General features: G+C 38.3%; 1 protein-coding gene across 1 annotated transcript; it reads right to left on the reverse strand.

Annotated features, from left to right (window-relative positions):
- Nucleotides 1–915: 915 nt before the first annotated feature.
- LOC309971184 (pancreatic triacylglycerol lipase) lies at nucleotides 916–19,477 on the reverse strand (the record flags this gene model as incomplete). The annotated part of the gene is made up of 12 exons (XM_082854041.1): nucleotides 916–1,041; nucleotides 5,865–6,029; nucleotides 7,159–7,267; nucleotides 8,370–8,499; nucleotides 10,637–10,755; nucleotides 11,273–11,392; nucleotides 11,509–11,628; nucleotides 12,879–12,990; nucleotides 15,260–15,394; nucleotides 17,315–17,437; nucleotides 18,041–18,195; nucleotides 19,432–19,477. The coding sequence occupies 12 exons, from the start codon at nucleotides 19,475–19,477 to the stop codon at nucleotides 978–980; spliced, it is 1,398 nt and encodes a 465-aa protein (XP_082710167.1). The 3' UTR covers nucleotides 916–977.
- Nucleotides 19,478–20,044: the final 567 nt, after the last annotated feature.

The following is a 20,044-nucleotide window of genomic DNA, read 5'->3' on the forward strand; positions in this document are numbered from 1 at the left end:
GTTGAATTAAGTAATGTATTTAATTCAATTCCAATGAGGAAATGACCAAGCTGGTGTCATTTCCAGAGAAATCCAAAAAGGAACAAGGTGGGACACTGTGGTGGCCACAGACGTGTGCCGCTCAGATCCCTTCAGGAAAACCTGCTGCAGGACCAGAGATGACTGGCAGCCCAGCTGCCGCCCCTTGGATCCGCGGGGCACTCACACAGAGGCCACGCTGCTGCCGGCTGCCTCAACCCATGGCTGAGCAAGGCATGGGTACAAGAGCCCGTCTACTCCTGCCTGAAGTAGGATTCCTGCCAAGGGTCACCTTCCCTTGGGGACTCCCCATCGACCTGGCCAAGACTTTCTCAGACATTTGCTGAGGGCTGGGGCTCTTCCCACCCAATCTTTCCTTCCTTTCCCCTCTCATGGGTGTTAGACCTGCACTGAGGTCTGAAGTTTCTCCTGCCTACTCCTGCTCTCTCCTCTTTCATCCATCACAGACATTTCCCTGGCGTCTGATTCTCAGAGGGCCCAACTGACACAGACACAGAAATAGACATGGCCAAGGATTTGAAAGAGAAAAGTTCAGATTAGAACTGGAGACTCCCTATGTGTCAGTCCTCCTGAGATGTCGATTAAAGACGATGGAAAAAGTGGCAAAGGTGGGTACTTATCATGTGTGCCCACCACCATCAAGAGGGTCACTTTGGACCTGGAAGCCTGCCTTAAGTGATCAGAATGACATCAGTAATAGTAATGGGCATGACGTCAGTATCAAGTAAACAATATTCCCAAGTTCAAATGTCAGGTAACATGTAGCAAAATTCATCAGTCATTTGTGGGTTTTCAGACCACCTCCAAATATTGGAACTTAATCACATTATCCAAACATTTCATTGGAAATAATGGACATGATGGCAAAGAAAGGAATGTAGTGCTTCACCACTAGATTTTATTAGCAGTAAGATTCAGTGTTCACATGTCAGCAGCTCCTAACACAGGGTGAGGGTAAGCAGAATATCTTCCCTCACAGTTTCTTGGCTACAGAAGTTGAACCTGGGGAGAGAAAACAAAAAGTCAGCTCTTCCTGACACACAGTTGGTGTGTGGAGTTTGATGACAGCCACTTCCTTCCCCTCAGGCTGAGTGAGTGGCACACTCTGTGCCCCAAACTAGACACTGGCCGAGTGAATACCTCTTGGGTATAAAGGACTGCATTTTCCTTTCTAATTTTATCCCATGGCTATGCAATAGCAGAAAGAAGAGGTATCATTGGACACGCCAGAGGACACGGAGGGTCCATCTGTCACATCCCCGAAGCACCTACTAAACACGGCACACCGTCAGTGAATGCACCTGAGGAAGAGTAGGGTCAGCGGCATGACAAGAAATCAGCCAGAGTAAAGATCCTGAGGTCCTGGTGTTACAGTGGCTAGGCATTCTTATTTTAATTCAGTATTGAATTGAATGACTAATTTACTCATTAAGACTGAGCAATACTTAGGAGGCTTTGGAGCTAACGTTCTTTAATAAGATACAGAAGCATATATAAAGTGCCTGGCACATAAAAAATGCTCAGAAAAATGCTCTTTTCTCTTCATCTTCATTTTCTTCTCTGTAATCTAATGGTTAGCCGATGTGCAAATAGCAAATTAAAGAAAGGTTAGGGGCAGGACAGGAACAAAGATGCAGACGTAGAGAACGGACTTGAGGACATGGGGAGGGGGAAGGGTAAGCTGGGACAAAGAGAGAGTAGCATGGACATATCTACACTACCAAATGTAAAATAGCTAGCTAGTGGGAAGCAGCTGCATAGCACAGGGAGATCAGCTCGGTGCTCTGTGTCCCCCTAGAGGGGTGGGATAGGGAGGGTGGGAGGGAGATGCAAGAGGGAGGGGATATGGGGATATATGTATACGTATAGCTGCTTCACTTTGTTATGCAGCAGAAACTAAAACAACAAGGTAAAGCAATTATACTCCAATAAAGATGTTAAAATAAATAAATATTTTAAAAAAGAAAAAAATAAGAAAAATATTGGACAAGATGAAACTCAGTGCAAATTAGTGAAGGACTTTGACTAAAAGCTCCCTCTCATTTGATGGCAATCCGTAAGTTAATGTCGTTCTTCATTTTTCCCATTAGAATATAATAAATTAAGATATACCATCAAAAAAACCCCTAATATTGAAAAGGGTCACAAGAAGTGAAGGGCACACAGTATATATAAATAAAGATGATCTGAATTTCTATTGTGGTAGTTAAGGATTTGCTGAAGTCAGATTTCCTGCACATGAATTCTGGCATTGAGCTTTCACTGAATTATCTGTAAAATGGGGATAATAACAGTACTTATTTCCCATCACCACAATCAAGAGAGTAAACATATCCATTATTCCAAAATTTTCCTCCTATCCTTTGTAATCTCTCCTTCCCATCCCTTTCCATCTTCCCTTTCCCCAGGCAACCACTGGCCTACTGTCGTTATAGACTACTTTGAATTGTGTAAAATTTTATATGAATGGAATCAAAGGTGTATGCACTCTTGTTTAGCTTCTTTCATTCAGTATAATTTTGTTCAGTATAATTATTTTGAGATTCATCTATGTTGCTGCATGTATCACTAGTTTGTTCCTTTTCACTGCTGAGTAGTATTCCATTGTACAGAAGACCACAATTTGTTTATCCATTCCCTTGTTGGTGGACTTTCGGTTATTTCCAGATTTTGACTATTGCAATAAAAGGTAATATGAATATTTATGTACAAATCTTTGTATAAATATATGCTTTCTTTTCTCTTGGGTAAATACATAAAAGAGAAACACAGCTGAATTTTAGGTAGGTGTATGTTTGGCCTTTTAGGAAACTATCAAAGAGTTTTCCAAAGTGGTTGCATCATTTTACATTCCCATCAACAGTTATATGAGAATTCAAGTTTCTTCACATCCTCACCAGTGCTTGATATTGTCAATCTTTTAAATTTTAGCCATTTAAATAAGTTTATGTTGGTATCTCATTGTGGTTTTAATTTGCATTTCCCTAATAATTAATAGAATACCATTTTCTGTTCTTTCACTTCTAATCTATTTGTGTCTTTATATTTAAAGTACATTTCATGTAGGTAGCATACGGTTGTGTATTGAGTTTTTAAAATCCAGTTAAACAATCTCTGCCTTCTAATTGTCGTATTTTAATTTAATACATTTATTGATACGGTTATTATCTTGCAAGTTGTTCCCTATGCTGTTTTTCCTCCTTTTTATGCCTTAAAAAATTCCATTTAATCTCCTTTTTTTGGCTTTTTAGCTATAGTTCTTTGTTTTACCATTTTAGCGGTTGCTTTAGAATTTATACCATATATTTTTAACATCACATTTTACCTTCAAGTGGTAATACTTTAATTTACATATGGTATAAGAACATGATAAGAGTGTGTTTCCATTTCTCCCCTCCTACCTAATGCCTGATGGCATTGTTCTCATATATTTTACTTATACACGTTATAACAGCCCCTCCCCCAAATATTGCCATTACTTTTTAAACTGTCAATTATTTTTAAAGACTTAAATAACCATATTTTAAAATCTCATACGTTTCCCAACATAGTTACTATCTCCTACCCTCTTAATGGCTTTCTGTAGATTCTTTTACAACCAGTATAACTTTCCTTTCTCTGAAGACTTTCCTTTCACATTTCTCATGGTGTTGATGGGTTGGTGATGAATTCTTTCAGCTTTGATATGTCTGAAGAGTCTTTATTTCATCTTTTTCTTTGAATGATACTTTTGTGGATATAGAATTCTAGGTTAACGGTTTTTTCCTTTCAGTACTTTAAAGATGTTGTTCCACTGTTTTCTCACTTGCATTGTTTTTGATGTGGAATCTGCCTGTAATTGTTATCTTTATTCCTCTGTAGGTAATGTGTGTTTTTTCTCTGGCTGCTTTTAAGTTTTCCTCTTTATAACTGGTTTCGAGCAGTTTGATTTTCATGTGTGTTGGCATAGTTCTCTTCATGTTTTTTGTGGTATCACTTGGATCTATATGTTTACAGTTTTCACTATTTTTGAAGCCATTATTTCTTCAAATATATATTTCTCTCTTTCCTCCTTTGGAGTCTTCAATGAGAACTATATTAGACTTCTTGTTATTTCACAGATCACTGATATTCTTTTCATCAAAAATTTTTTTCTCTCTTTGTTTCATTTTGGATACTTTCTATTACCTCTTCAACTCCACTAATCTTTTCTCTCACAATGTCTAATCTGCTCTTTCATTTCAGATATTGTAGTTCTCATCTCTAGAAACTCAACTTGGGCCTTTTTTCTATATATAGGCCATACCTCTACTGACCTTTTTAAACCAATGGAATACAGGTTTACTAACTGTTTGAATCTATGTCTGCTATTCTAACAGTTGTGTCGGCTCTGGTTTGGTTTCAATTGATTGATTTTCTCATTATAGGTTGTGTTTTCCTGCTTCTTTATATACATGGAAAACTTTCATTTAATGTCATAAATTGTGGATTTTAGCCTGTTAACTGCTGGATAATTTTGTATTCCTATAAATTTTCTTGAGCTCTGTTCTGGGGTGCAGTTATCTGGAAACAGTTTGATCCTTTCAGGTCTTGCTAATTCTAGGCTAATTTTTTTTCCTGCTACTGAGGGAAGACCTTCTTAAATACTCTACCCAACATTTCCTGAATTATGAGCTTTTCTGGTCTGGTTGGAGGAAACAAGTACTGTTCCCAGCCCTGCAAGAGTACTGGGTACTATTCTCTCTAATCCTTTCAGGTGGATACTTCACAGACCTTGGCTAGTTTCCTCATATATATGTGCTGATCAGTCCTCTGCTGAATGTTTAAGGAAATTGTCCAGCTCCCTGAGATTTCCTCTCTGTAGCTCTCTCCTCTCTGGTCCTCTGTCCCGTGAAGTCCAGTTGCCTTGGATGTTTTGGATTCTTAGTTCTGTTTCTTCAACTCAGGTAGTTTACTGGGTTCTGCCTGAACTTTTCCTCTTTGTGTGACATCCTGGAGACTCTTTCAAGGCAGTAAGCCGGGACAATTTGAAGACTCTACCTTTTTGTTTCTTATCTCTCAGAGATCACTTTCCTTTGTTGCCTAATGTTCAGAGTCTTGAAAACTGTGGTTTGATTATATTTTGTCTGAATCTTTGTTTGTTTCAGTTGGGAAGGTAAATCTGGGCTCTTGTTACTCCATCTTTGCCAGAAGCAGAAGTCTCCACACTGGACTTACATGAGGACTGAACGATGTGACGGCAGAAGCAGCATAGCACCGTGCCTCAGAATTTGGCTTTATACTCAAAACACTTGGGCTGATATTGGTATTGTTATGATTATCATCATCATCATCACCTCATTGCTTCTGGTAGTTCACTCTGGTAAATATTCGTTGGTTCACACACACTTTAGTCTTGATTAGAACCAAGGGTTGACCTTTGTCTTCACTAAAAGGACTAATGACACAGGACAATCTATTTGTAGTCCTTGATAAGTTAAGTGTTTTCTTGGTAATTTAAGTGGCAATTTGGTGAACCCAGGAAGCTTGGGGAAGATACACATATTAAACACACACATAGCACAAGGCACAGCTGCTAAATGAACTCTTTCTTTTCACCTTAGGATTGTGAAGACAGATTCTCATTCTAACACTTGTATCCGATCATACAACAGTCAGCTACAAACCTATCAAAGTTGTTTTCCTAAAGATGTACACTTTCTTCTAAAGAAACAAAAGGTATTAGGAAGCAGTGGTGACTGAGATATAGGAGAACCACTGTAGGTGACTTAAAGTTGTCTTTCAATGGGAGTAGAATTATAAACGTGACTCAATGATTCAAATCTCTTTGGATTTTTATTACTTACACTTTTCCATCATTGCGTTCCACACTGATCTTGGATGCTCCCACTCTGGGTCGAGTTGGGTTGATCACGTTATTGTACCAAATAAATTTAACCTTCTGCACATCTCCAACTTCCACATCTGAGTCAAATTCATTGGAATGAGTACTGTCTGGTTGGAGAATGCCCCTTGGGAATGAAGAAGTTAATAAAAACATACATGAATATACATAAACATACATATAAATATACACATATATGTTTCTAAAACCAGTTAACAATGTATCTCTAGTAAGACGATTGACAGTACATTTGTGAATCTAATGGTTAAATAAGTGTAGACATGTATGCCAACTCAGTGGTAGTTCATTTGCCATCAATATCTCATATTACTTTGAAGTCATCCTTATTTTCATAAAACTTCAAACATGTTATAGTCACAATCCTCCCACAATTTAATAAATGATGACATCATTATATCATCCTTTTCCAGTTGTTTTGTGGGTAGAATAATTATTTAGTGATTATAAATCATGCATCAAAATAAACATCTGTGGTTTTCTCAGGAAATAGCAGAGAAAACATTTAGAAGCAGAGTTCTAAAATGTATTAAGGTACAAGGGTGAAATAGTCTCTTCCCTTTAATGACACATGGCAGTACTGTACTTCTGAAGGGGTTCAGAACAAGTCTCCCCAGAATGTGCCACCTTGGCAGGTGGACTATTTTGAGCTGAAGGAAATCAAGACCCAGCAGACTCAAGGATAACTTTTACCTCTCCCTTAACTGCCTAAAAGAATTTAGATAGAAGGCCTGGTTCAGGAAGGGAACTATCACCTGAGATAGCTACAAGGAATATGGGCTAGGTGTGCTAGGCTGGCGGGGAGCTCAGCTGGTCCTGGAGATCAAATTCCTCTCCGTGTCCTGTTGTCTCTGCCTGTCATGGCAAACCTTTGTGCACCAAACCTTTGTTCTTCCCATCTTACTGTGGATCGTCTTTCTCCCCTTTGAAGTTCCAGACCCCTGTCCCTTCTCCTTAGCTCAGAATGGCATATAAGCCTCAATTGTCTCACTGCCTGTGGGTCTCATATTCTTCTGGGACCCCCATATGTACATAATTAAATTAGTTTTTCCCCCTGTTAATCTGTCCTATGTTAATTTGATTACCAGACCAGCCAAAGAGCCAAGAAAGGTAAAGGGAAAAAACCTTTCCTTCCCTATATTCCCATATAGTAATGAATAAACTCTTATGTCCATGACATACATTGTATGTGTGAAGTATTCCAACATTGAAGGAGCTTAGAGTGGTAGTTTACTCACTTGAAAATTTCATACTGCTTAGAGTTTCCTCTATCTCCAAACAAAGAAACTAGTATGTGTCCTCTAACCTTCTTTCCAGACAGTGTGACAGCCACCTTATACCTCCAACCTGCAAGGGGGAAATATTTGCAAACTATCAGCTTTTAGGAAAATTATTCTGGAAACAGGCTAACTTGGATTCCACTACTGCTGAATTTTGAATAATTTTTGTATGGTTTTGGTAGTTCTTCTAATCAAATAGTGATGGATATTCCTTTAACTAAATGTTCAGAGGGCAGACATTGGGGGAGGGGAGGAACACAGACCCTTTCCAAAATCAAAAGATTTCAAGCCAAGGGACTAAGTTATATATTTTGTTTTCAATTTTTTTAACCTAACAATTTATTCTTGAACATTATAAGAACTTTATGTTAAAAGATAATGGAAAAATAATAGTGTGGTATTTTCATCAGTTTATTTCTTTTTACAGATCACAAAATTTTAGAGTACTGTCATCTTTTTGTCTAAATAATCTATATTTATCTTTAACATTCTATAATTCAACTTTTCATCACCATTGGAATTGTATTAATTTATGGTAACCATTTTATGGTACTAGTCAATAGTGAACTACAATTTTTTGCCATTTAGAGCTAGCCTGGGCCAAACTGGGAAGGGGATAAAATTTAGCTTTAGTTTTTACAATGCAGCTAATAACCCTATTGACTCCCATCCAAATAGTTTTCCTCCTCTATTACCCAGAAAAGAAACCCAGGGTCTGTCCCCAAGTCTCACCATTCCTGCATTCTCTGATTCCCATCACACATGGAGTCTACAATCCTAATATCTCTGGAATCTGTCACCTCCTTTCCACTCCCACAACCTCTGCCATCTCTCTCCTGGGTTGCTTTTCTGCTTGTAAAAACCTCAGAATTTTGCACAGTGAAACTTTTAATAGAGTATGAAGAGGCTGGAGCAGAAGAAGCCTCCTGAATTCGGTACCAGAATCAACTGTGAAGAAATTTATTTTTGCATCACTGATAATTCAGGCCCTAAACTCTGTTCTGCCACCCAAATTAGCATGTTCACATTGAGCATGGCATTGATGTGTTTTTCCATTTTGGGGAGGAGTGTTTAAAACTTTTGTACAGAAAAGCAATTTCACACATTTCCACTGGACGTGATAAGATACATAGTATTGAGAATTTAAGACAAATAAAATAGGGGCTTACGGGCAAAATTGCTGGCATCACCGGTGTTTAGATAAAATATCTGGCCCACTTCTTTGGTTTTCCCAGGAAATCTATCAGCATAATGACCCATCTGCGGGCAGCCTTCACTTGGACAGGGGAAGCACTTGTTCTAAGGAGAAGAAACAAATGATGAATGAGGAGGCTCTTTTTTTAAAAGTGTACCATCTTATTCCACGTGTTGAATTTTCAAATATTTTAAAGCCAATCGTCTTCTGATAGTAAAAGATGACTTTAACAGTATCTCAACAAAGGTTAAAAATGTCTCATTATTTACAATTATAAGTCAGCAATTTCACTATTAAATAACATGACACTAACATAAATATTATAAAAATTAACTAAGAGAATTTATTTATTTATTTACATTTTAATCCTTTCTCTTTTGCCTCTCTAAGTTGTTCCGGTTGCCCCAAGACACCCATCTGCCTTTAGGTGGTTAGAATTTATTTTAGAAAAATTGCAAAAGAAAGAGCAGGAGGTGATAATCAGCTTCTGGTTCACAAAATAGGACTCACTGGGAGGACAATAGACTTAAAAGTCAAGCTTTTCTCAATTTTCTCTAGCTCCCACTTAGCATATCAAGTCTGGAAGATTCAGATCTCAGAATTCTTCCAGTGTGAAGGGAAGATGCTCTAGTTGGTCAGTCAGGCTTAGCCATGAGGTCTGGAGAAGATGGATATCATATAGGCAAATGTCCTTTTTTCGTGGGCCAAGAAACTGCAAGGAGAAGAGAAGGAGGGGGATGAAGAGAGGCGGAGGCAGACGGACATAAAAATTCCTGCTATGAAAGGGCAAGGCTGCCCCACAGTAGAGGAAAGTGGTGAACTCCTGAATCAGTGGACTAGATGGGGAATGGGCTGAATCTCAGGGTCCGCATTCAGCAAAAGCTGAGGGAAACTGAGCCAGCCAGGAAGAAATGGCCAAAGCTCTCTGAGAGCATTGCCCAAGCCAGTAGCTTGGACATGCCCAGACATCACCTGCAGATGACAGCTATGAGCCCGTCAAGAAGGCGGACCCCCAAGCCTCCTCTCTGCGCTCCACACACACACTGACCACCACCACCATGATCATCTTGCCCAATACCAGCTTGGAGAGAGGTGGTCCAAAGGCTGAGAAATCTGCAAAACTGAGAATTGTTTTCCTATAAAAGTGTCTGAGCATCACTTAAAAGGACTGTTTATATTATTGAATCAGACTAAATTTTAACTGGATGAAACCTAAAGCTTCTGTGTTTGTTTGCTTTCCCCATTACCTAGAAAATACGGATTTGGGAAGAAAATAAAAATAAAGTTAGACCAAAGAAGGGGGGGCATTCTCGTTGCATATGCAAGCTACATTGTGAATAGAATATGCACCCAGCCCCTCTCCCCTACACATAATAGCTAACATTTGTTGAACGCTAATTATTATATTTTAGGTTCTGGGCTAAGCAATTAAAACATGTTATCTTATTAAATCCTCCCACCAAATCTATGGAATCTACCATTTTATTTACATTTTGAAATGAAGGAAGTGCCTTAGAGAAGTTAAGTATTTTGCCCCGAATCATTCAACTATTTAATGGTAGAACCAGGAATCAGATCCTGTCTCTTCATTGCTAAAGTATATCTACTTGATAATTATAATTTCACCTAGCACGTTACTTGAAAATTTACATATTAAATAACATAGGGTATACATTTTTATTTGAAAAAAAATTATTGTGAAAGGAAAAGCAATAGTAAAAAAAACCCCAGGCAATTGATATGTCATATTCAAGATCAGATTTAAGGATCCCAACTTAGATATTTAGAGAATACCAAAAAAAAGATGGACACTCAAAAAAAAATCTTGGCAATTATGAGACTGCACAGAAATGTCCACATGCCCATAATCATATACCTTTATAAGGTTAACATTTAAAACAAGTTGTTCATGTTCATCAGCATCCTGCAACCATAGATCAGATTTCCATAGACAATTTTTGCACTTAGAATTATTTCCAAACCAAGTGTGAACATTTAGCTGACACATACAGAAGTGATAGAGAGCAAGGTAGATTTGGGATATTTCAGTTTACAAGCGCATTTCTCCAAAGTTCTCCAATGCTTTATCACTATTAAAATAAACATGTATTATTGAAAGTATAAATCATGTGGCAGTCATATAGTAACATTCACTGAATGCATGTCATGTATAGTGAACCACACTGGTCATGAGAAGCGATGGTCACAAAATTCTTTAGGTGCAAGATAGAATCTACTTACTGCACTGAAAACGTTGTAAGAGGCACAAGGAAATCCAGCAAAGCCATCAGGGTTGAGGATGCTATCAGCATAATACTTGTAGCTTCTTAAGTGATTACAGGCCGCAAAGTTGCGTGTTCCTTTAAAATCAGACATGATTACACATCAGTGACAGATTTTATTTTTCCAAGTTAATGCCATGGTCAGAATACAGTTGTTGAATAGATTTTTCTAATTAGTGTGAACTCATGGCAGTCACAGAACAAAATCATTTATGAAGGGTAGTTATGATTTGAGATGCAATCAGAATTTAATATAATCTGTTTAAGATTATAATAGTTATGCCATAGCTAAATGAAATGGAAAAATAACTCTAGGAGGAAAAGATTGGTCTGTAAGGGATAGGTATGACTGAGTAGTGAATTCCCTGAATTAGATCCTTGAAAAGTTGACTACAAATACACTTTCTTTCCTATAGTCTTCTCATGTCCACCTCCGCCAGTGAAAACCTGTATCTTGGGGATACAACTAAAAGTTCTTTGTTATAGAAAATGTGAGACCTGTACAATACCAAAATATTTAGCAAGTTTATCAAAAGGAAACACAGATTCACACCCCCCCCCCAAGAAAATCTCTTCGTATACATAATCGTTGTACCTTCCCAGATCCCATCTATGTCAACAATCTGAGAGAGAGCATTCTTCTTACATCCCGGCATTTCCTTTCCTCCATTTGGAAAGAAATCTAGGTGGCCCACAACTTGGCTCATTCCAAAACCTGAGGAATTTTAAAATATGGGAAAGTTGATGTTAATGTAAAGACTCAAAACACTCTAAAACACTCTTATGTATAGACTCAAAAAACACTCCAGGGGGACAAATTGAGGAACTCACCCAGGTTGGGGATTATGGGGGCAGCGTCTGTGTGAATTACATCCACAAACTGGGCATCGCTGGGGTCCAATCGGACTAATTCAGGTGTGCCCTCAAAGCACGGTTCTGCTGGATCCAACCCTAAAATAGATAGGATGCGTCATGTCAGTGTCTATCAGTGGACATGCATGTTCACCTTTCTCTTTAGAGACCTGAGTGCAGCTTTGGTGGTAATCATGAGTAATGCGTGCAAAGAAATAAGCTGGTTCTTCCCTATCTTACCAATTTCTAAGGGAAATCTGTGTCTAATTTACTATTTGCATTAAAGTGAATTTTCCTCAAACCATGGAATTTGGCCCTACTTACGGATGCTTAAGTCATTGGGACAATCCCTGTCAATAGCACAGTTACAACAGAAGAGCCAGACTCTGGGAAACACTGGACTCCTAAGAGATTTTCAAGCTAAAAGAGTTCCACCTATACTATAAAGTCCTGTGAGGGCAAGGATCTTGGCTTTCACAGTCACTGCGACCACAGCTTGGCAAGTGCCTGACTGAGCAGGATCTCATAAGCATTTATGGACTATGAGAAAGAATGTTCTCTCCAGCAAGTTAAAGAGATATCCCAGACACCCCCACCGATGCAAATGTAACCAACTTATCCAAAGTATTAAAAAAGAGAATCAGGGGGTCGGAGACAGGGGATTTGGGAAGAACATAAAGAAGGGAAGATGCAAGAATAAAGTAATCATTTCCTGAAATAGTCACTTCTCAGATCCAGGATAGCAAAGTCTTTCTTATAAAGTTACAAGGTTGTTGTAGGACCTGGGTATCCAACATATGACTCCATTGGCTAAAGGCAACCAGTCTGAGATTTGTAAAATCATATTTTTTATCTAATTAGCAGCATGTAGCCCGGGCAGCCCAGGACACCCAGACTATCTGTCCCCACCACTCTCGGGTTGTGGTTCATGAGGACTGGACTAATTATCAATTGCTATGAAGCAGAATATAATTAATGATACATTTTTGAGCTCTTTGGGTTTAATTCTATTGCTTCTGTTATTTATGCCATTTCTTCTATTCACCAAACTCATCCTTTGTGAATACCCGACAAAGAGAAAATAGATATGAATAAGACATCCAGATGTTCTTAATTCACATCTTAGTCACATGCAGTATTTATATGTTAAACAGGGCTCTGTAGACTAAAGATTGGTATTAATAACAAATTCATAAGGTCTCAGAACACACCGATTTCTCTGATCATGTGATCTAATTCGGAAAATGTGAAAACTTGTCTCCTCAGGTAAAAGCAGGTCTGTGCCAAATTTCTGTCCTTTTAGACCCCGTATAGGCTTCATTTAGTCCAACTTTGCAGCTTTGACCAACCTGTGATTCGTCCAATGGTCCCATTTGTCCTCCTTCCTGACTCCCCAGCAGCGTGGGCACCTAGACTGTGGCCAATGACGTGGACCTTGGAAGGTGAGTATTCAAGTGACGACTGTTGGAAAGAAAACTTCTTCAGAATGTTTTCAAACTAGCAAAATTCACGATGGGCAGAAAAGAGAATGCTCTGAAAACTCAATTTTTAAGAAGAGAAGCTTCTCCTTTAAAGCAGTCAATTTTCATGGATTTTTCTCTTCATTTATCACGAGAAATGGCGATGGTGTAATGTTTAAACTGGTGGAAGCAGTGTTCTCTTTTATTGTTCTACTACGTAGAGGGGACTCTTGATGGACATCAGGACTTGTTACCCAGAGGTGGTGAAGCAAGTATTTGGATTAGAAAGTAATGATTATTCTTCAATAAATGGTGTTGTGAAAACTTGACAGCTACATGCAAAAGAATAAAACTGGACCACTTTCTTACACCATATACAAAAATAAACTCAAAATGTATTCAAGACTTAAATGTAAGACCCAAAACCATAACACTCCAGGAAGAAGCATAGACAGTATATTCTTTGACATCCATCTCAGCCATAGTTTTTGGATCTGTCTCCTCACGCAAAGGAAACAAAAGCAAAAATAAACAAACGGAACTACCTCAAACCAAAAAGCTTTCGCACAGTGAGGGAAACCATCAGCAAAACAAAAAGGCGACCTACTAAACGGGAGAAGATATTTGCAAATTATATATTTGGTAAGAGGTTAATATTCAGAGTGGACAAGGAACTCACGTAACTCAATATAAAAAAACATAATCTGATTTAAAAAATGAGGCGAGAACCTGAATAGACATTTTTCCAAGTCAGACATACGGACGGCCAACAGACATATGAAAAGGTGCTCAACATCACTAATCACCAGGGAAGAGCAAATCAAAACCACAATGAGGTACCACCTCCCACTTGTCAGAATGGCCATCATCTAAAAGACAACAGATAATAAGCATTGGCGAGGATGTGGAGAAAAGTGAACCCTCATGTACTATTGGTAGGAATGTAACTTGGTAGAGCTACTGTGGAAAACAGTAGGGAGGTTCTTCAAAAAATTAGAAATAGAACTTTCATATGGTCCAGCAATTCCACTGCTGGTTATTTTTCTGAAGAAAATGAAAACATGAATTCCAAAGGATATATGCACCCTTATGTTTATTGCAGAATTGTTTACAATAGCCAAGCAATGGAAAAAACCTAAGTGTCTGTCAATAGATGAGTAGATAAAGAAGATGTGGTACAGACATACCATGTTTTATTATGCTTTGCTTTACTGTGCTTCACAGATATTATGTTTTTTGCAAACTGAAGGTTTGTGGCAACACTGCATTGAGCAAGTCTATCGGCACCATTTTTCCAACAGTATTTGTTCACTTTGGGTCTCTGTGTTACATTTTGGTAATTCTCTCAATATTTTAAACTTTTTCATTATTATAATATTTCTCATGGTGATCAGTGACTTTTTTTTTTTTTTTTTTTTTTTGCAGTATGCAGCCTCTCACCGTTGTGGCCTCTCCCGTTGCAGAGCACAGGCTCCGGACGCGCAGGCTCAGCGGCCATGGCTCACGGGCCTAGCCGCTCCATGACATGTGGGATCTTCACGAACCCATGTCCCCTGCATTGGCAGGCGGACTCTCAACCACTGCACCATCAGGGAAGCCCAGTGACCTTTGATATTACTATTGTAATTGTTTTGGGGCGTCACAAACTGCACTCAAGTAAGATGGTGAACTTAATCAATAACTGATCTGCCAGCTCCACAAACCAGACATTGCAATACATATTTTGGCACCTGAAACTAATAGAATATTGTGTGTCAACTATACTTCAATTTACAAAAAAAAAAGAAAAAGAAAAAAATTAAAAAAGAATAAAAGAAAAGAATAATGAAAGCAATTACTTAAGCACTTTCAGGTTTAACATTTTCTAAGTTTTTAGTTACCAAATCAGGTTAGCTTGTTATCATTGTGCTTCTCTTAAAAAAACAAAAACAAACAAACAACAAAACCTCTACTTTAATCTTCAGGTTGACATTATCATATCAACTCGGCTTAATAACTGGTAAAATTAAAAGAACTAATGATGGAATTCAGTAGAAACAATCTACCTGGTTGCTTGAAAAATAGCACTTAAAATCAGTTTATTCACCTTAGTAGGCATATTGATGAAGCCCAAATCTAGATTTTTTTTTTGCATTTTTCTTTTTAATCAAGGAGAATGCCAACTCTAAGTAGAAAAATACTTTACCAATTATCATACATACAGCAATTTTTCTGGAAGAGAATCCAGAGAGCAATGTGCATGGGCTTTTGTATAACCCAGAGGTAGTTACCTCAAGAACGTCAACGAAATATGCCACTTCTGCTCCCACAATCCGGATGTTCTGTGAGGCTTGTGTGTACCCAGTTCGTGAGCCACTTTTCCAGTCCACACAGATGCAGTTCACACTTTCCACTTTAAACAGGTTCTGATGGAAGAGACACAATAAATAAGTAAATAATTCAACATCTTTCCTAATTACTAATTAACACTCTTGAAGACCAGGATAAATTCCCTCCTTGACCTACACAATATCATGCTCGCTTTTTAACCCCAAACCAATAAACAAAACTTTTAATCTGTTATGGTTATGGAATCCTTTTTAAAGCTTAACATTGGCTCCAAACTAGAGATTTGGCCATAATGGGAACTGGATTCTTGGGATTTCTACAGCAACAGATGCATAGACATTTGTTGCAGGGAAAAGTGTATAAAATATGGTACAATGGGTTGTCTCATTAGAGCATCATAAACATCACAAGACATTGTCCCTTACTAGACTGCACCTCAGGGCATCGCCTGTCTTGTTCACTTCTGTATCCTCGGTGCCTGGAAAAGTTCCTGGCACATAGTAGGCACTCAGTAAATATCTACTAAATAATAGAATAAATGAAAGACTATGTTAGGACCCTTTAAATATAGGTATTGAAGGCAAATGAATAAGCTTCTCCATGATGGAAATACTAATCAAAATTTTTGTGCGAACACGTTTTATTGTACATGACTGAAGTTATTTCACATAACAATATAAGCTTTCAGATATCTGCTGGAAGCCTTTTTGGATGGGGGTCAATGATAGTTTCATGAATGCTAGATCTGGCAGGAATTTTATTTATTTGGGTATTTATTTATGCATATCCCCACCTGTTTTCCAAGAAGAATTTGAGAATGCAGCAATATTAGAAACCATCTCCAATTGTTTCATTTTACAGATAGAAAAATCCAAAGAGGGGAAACGATTTGCTAGTGTCCTGGTTAGCTAAAGATAGAATCAGAACTTGAATCTACTGCATTTAAACTTCTAATTTAATGTACTCATTCCTCCATTACAATGCCCAAAGCCAAGTCAAATGCAAGAAAAACACATCTGCTTTCGGATCTCAGAAATAAATTGTATACGCATATCTGAAAATCTACATACCTTTTGAGCTGAGAATCATTTATTTATTTTTTCTTCACTGTAGTATAGAAATCTATTACTACCCTCCCTTCTACCCCAGCCCAATAATCATCATCTATAAATTATTTTCGAAGACAAGTTGTGGTTTTACTGATTATTTTTAAACTTGTGTAGTTAATTAGCCCCTTCATTTTAACTGTCTTCAAGATCAGTCGAAACTCTCTGGAGTTAACTCGATCAGCCTTTGGCTTGAGTCACAGGCAGGCCTGAAATAAGACCTCTAAAGAAATGATTGCATCTTTGCGCCACAGCTGGTCACAAAATCTTGATGAAGAAATGAATCAATGACAATGTTCCTTAAGCACTAGCAGTTACTGGAAAATTTATTCTGTTTGATTTTCTGTCGTTTAATTCTTCATTATCACAGGGCACATAGCCAAAGGCAAATTTAAGAAAATAGGATCACTACTGCTGAAACAACAGAAGCCAGAAATGAAAATCTACACAGTTTTCTTAGCTATTGCTACCATAGGAGATAAAAGAGTAGCAAGGGAAAATAATTAGTTTGGGCAAAATGAGTTATCTTAGTTCTTCACACAGAAATCAAAGCCTATTGAAGAGATTAAAAGCTATTGAAAATGCAACAAATGTTGCATCAGTATGGCAACATCCGTTGCTAAAATTTAGAAATATCTCTGTATTAGTTATTAAATAATCGCTACCCAGAGCCACCAAATGCCTGCCAGCCTTGCTGCTCTGACTGTCCCAGGTCCCCTCCACCCCGTGTCACCTCCTGGACCTCCTCTGGGAACCCCAGGCCCAGTGGGGTCAGAGGATCCTCCAGCCTCATGGTGGCAGGCATCTGTCCTGCCTGGGTAGGGCCTTGCCTTCTCTGTTGTTAATTATCACTCTGGAAACAAACTTCCCTTAAGAGATTTACAGTCTCACCTTGCAAATGTTGTGCAGCCAGCTTTCTTCTCCCTTGTCTATGAATCCATGAATAATAAAGACAGTTTTTCTATTTGTTTTGAAATTGGAGTCTGTGATAGTAGATGGATCTGCAACGAGTTTCTATTTGGGGGAGAAAAATGTTTAATGTCAAGTTTCTGAAAATATCAAATAGAACTGTTACGAGGAGGGAAGTGGCAGATGGGAGAAGACTCCTGGGACTTGGGATCCTTGTGAGTAAGGATTCTCTCATTACAACCAAGCTATTCGCAATTATCACCAAGTCAATACTTTCCAGATGTCATGACATTTTTGCATTTGCTCTACTTGGGGTAATAGGTCTGCTATAATATTGGTGGTAGGGTCTTGTCTCCACCCAAAGGAAGGCTATGTACGTGTGTGTGCGTGTTTTATAGATACAAAGTATGTTGGGAGGTTATACATAATACTTAGAGATTATATATATGTGATATCCATATTTAGAATATTGTATTAAATGGTACCATAGAGGTAGAATAAAAATAATATCAAGTAATGGATACTTTAAACAAATTATCAAACAAACCTTTTATAAACAAGTTATATAAAATAATACAGTCACTGTGCTAACAGTCTGCAGAGGTGCAAATTCCACTGTCTGATTTGTTCTCTTTAGAAGACAAAATTCAGTATCCTTATTACATAAAACAGATGAAACTTAGTTCTGAAAACCATGAGTGTTCTTACTTGAAAGTTGTCTGGGTTCTCGTTAGTGTATAGGAGGAAACGAGTGTTGACATCTTTTGGAGACCAGGGCAAGATTTTGAGGGGTCTTTCTACAATTCCTGCCCAAGGGGAATCATCACTGAAGCAACCAAGTCTTTCATAGCAGATTTCTTTTCCTGCAATCACCCAGAAGTGTTAGTTTCACCAGGATGTTCTTTTTGATGGTCTCTCTGACAATACATGAGTTAAACTACATTTTGTGGCATATTTTCTTCCTCCACATCTTCAAACACCTTCCTTTATACACACTCACAAAACAGCTTCAACAGACAACATCCCAGCTAAAGACAGGCTGCTGCTTCTCATTTCCACTATGTAGGACCGCCTCACTCCCCTTCTGTCTCTGTCCAGTCCCATGCTAGGACTCATTTGAGCCTCTCAACTCAGATGTCTTCTCTGGGCCCTTGGTGCCCAAGAAGGGAGCAGTCTGGTGTCCCCAGGTCTTGGTAGTAGGGGGTGAGGCGCTTACCGCCTCGTAAACATCTTCTGGCATTGGGCTTTGGGTTGAGAGCTTAAGTTTCGTGCAAATGCCAAAACTTTACGTCTCTCCCTGGGTGAGTATTTAGGTCTCTGACCTATATCTGAGGGGCATCCTGGATTCTTGTGATGAAGAAGCTGCCCACAAATAATCAAACAGAAAGCCCGTGGTTTGACACAACTCTGTGCTTGAATGTTAACCCATAAAAGAACAACACAAAGGAAGGGTTCTCCAGGGGGATAAAGTCTCCATTAATAGTGGGAGCAGGAATAGGAGTAGTAGTCGTTGTGGGCGCTGCATTCTCGATATGTGCCACGTGCCGGGCAAGATGATCTATGTGACTTATCACACCTAAGCCTCACAGTTACCCTACAACAGGGGCGGCATTATATGCCCAGTTCACAGATGAAGACAGTGAAGCACAGAGAGGTTAAGAATTTTACTCAGGGAAATACAGTTGTGGCTGATGGAACCAGGGTTCAAAGCTTACGCTTGACTCCGAGCTAGGGTTGCTGAATTTAGCAAATGAAAATACAAGTTAAGTTTGAGTTTCAGATAAACAATAAATTTTTTATTATAACAATAACAATAAATTTAAATTTTCTTAACTTTAAATTTTATTTATTATAATGATAAATTTTATCATTTATATAACTATGTCACATATTCTTCGTTTTACCTGAAATTCAACTTTAACTGGGCGTCTTAGCTTTTATCTGGCAGCCCTACTACCAGTGCTGTGCTCCTAATCATGGATCTGTCCCCCTTGCTCTACTTCTCATCCTCATAGTAGCTGGAATTCAGGTGTTGTAGCCCTTCTTCCAAGTATTGAGCAGCAAGTCTCTTCCAGCATGACATAAATAGTTTTTCTTACCTACTACTGCTCCCAGCAACAGCGAAAGTGTCCAGATTAGCAGCATCTAAATAAAATTTTAAAATATAATTAAGTCTGGCAAAGTAAGTTCTTAAAAGATTGGGATAATTCAAGTTCAGTTAGACCTCTGAGGGAAAATGGGTAAATTCGACTAAATTAGACCTGGTAAACATGTTCCAGACTCACCATGGCAGTTCTGTCAAGTTCTGCCCACAAGATAGCACCTAGAGGTCCTTTTATAGGCAAAGCTTATCTTTTTGAGCAGTTCCATGGAAAAGTGGCATGAAAAAAGAGGAGGTTCCAAGGATGTATTTCTAATTTTAATCATAAATAAACCAAGATTGATAGAGTAGGTAAAGTTTTCCACAGTACTTCTGGAAAGATGAGAAAAGTGTAGATAAGCACAGTTCTCTTTCAATGTGATTATACAATGCTTAGAATCACCATAATTTCATTGTAGTGAAGGTTCTAGCCTGCCCGTTTTTTAGTTTACAGTTCTCTGTGCAGGTCTGTGGGTATGGGTGAAACTAAATTGTTTTCATAGACTTGATAGCAGCAGTCTTGACCACAAATACTAAAAGCTTACCAGCTCACGCAGTTTTTGTACAACCTT

Source organism: Leucopleurus acutus, assembly GCF_964270905.1.
Source record: "Leucopleurus acutus genome assembly, chromosome: 14".
Lineage (NCBI taxonomy): Eukaryota > Metazoa > Chordata > Mammalia > Artiodactyla > Delphinidae > Leucopleurus > Leucopleurus acutus.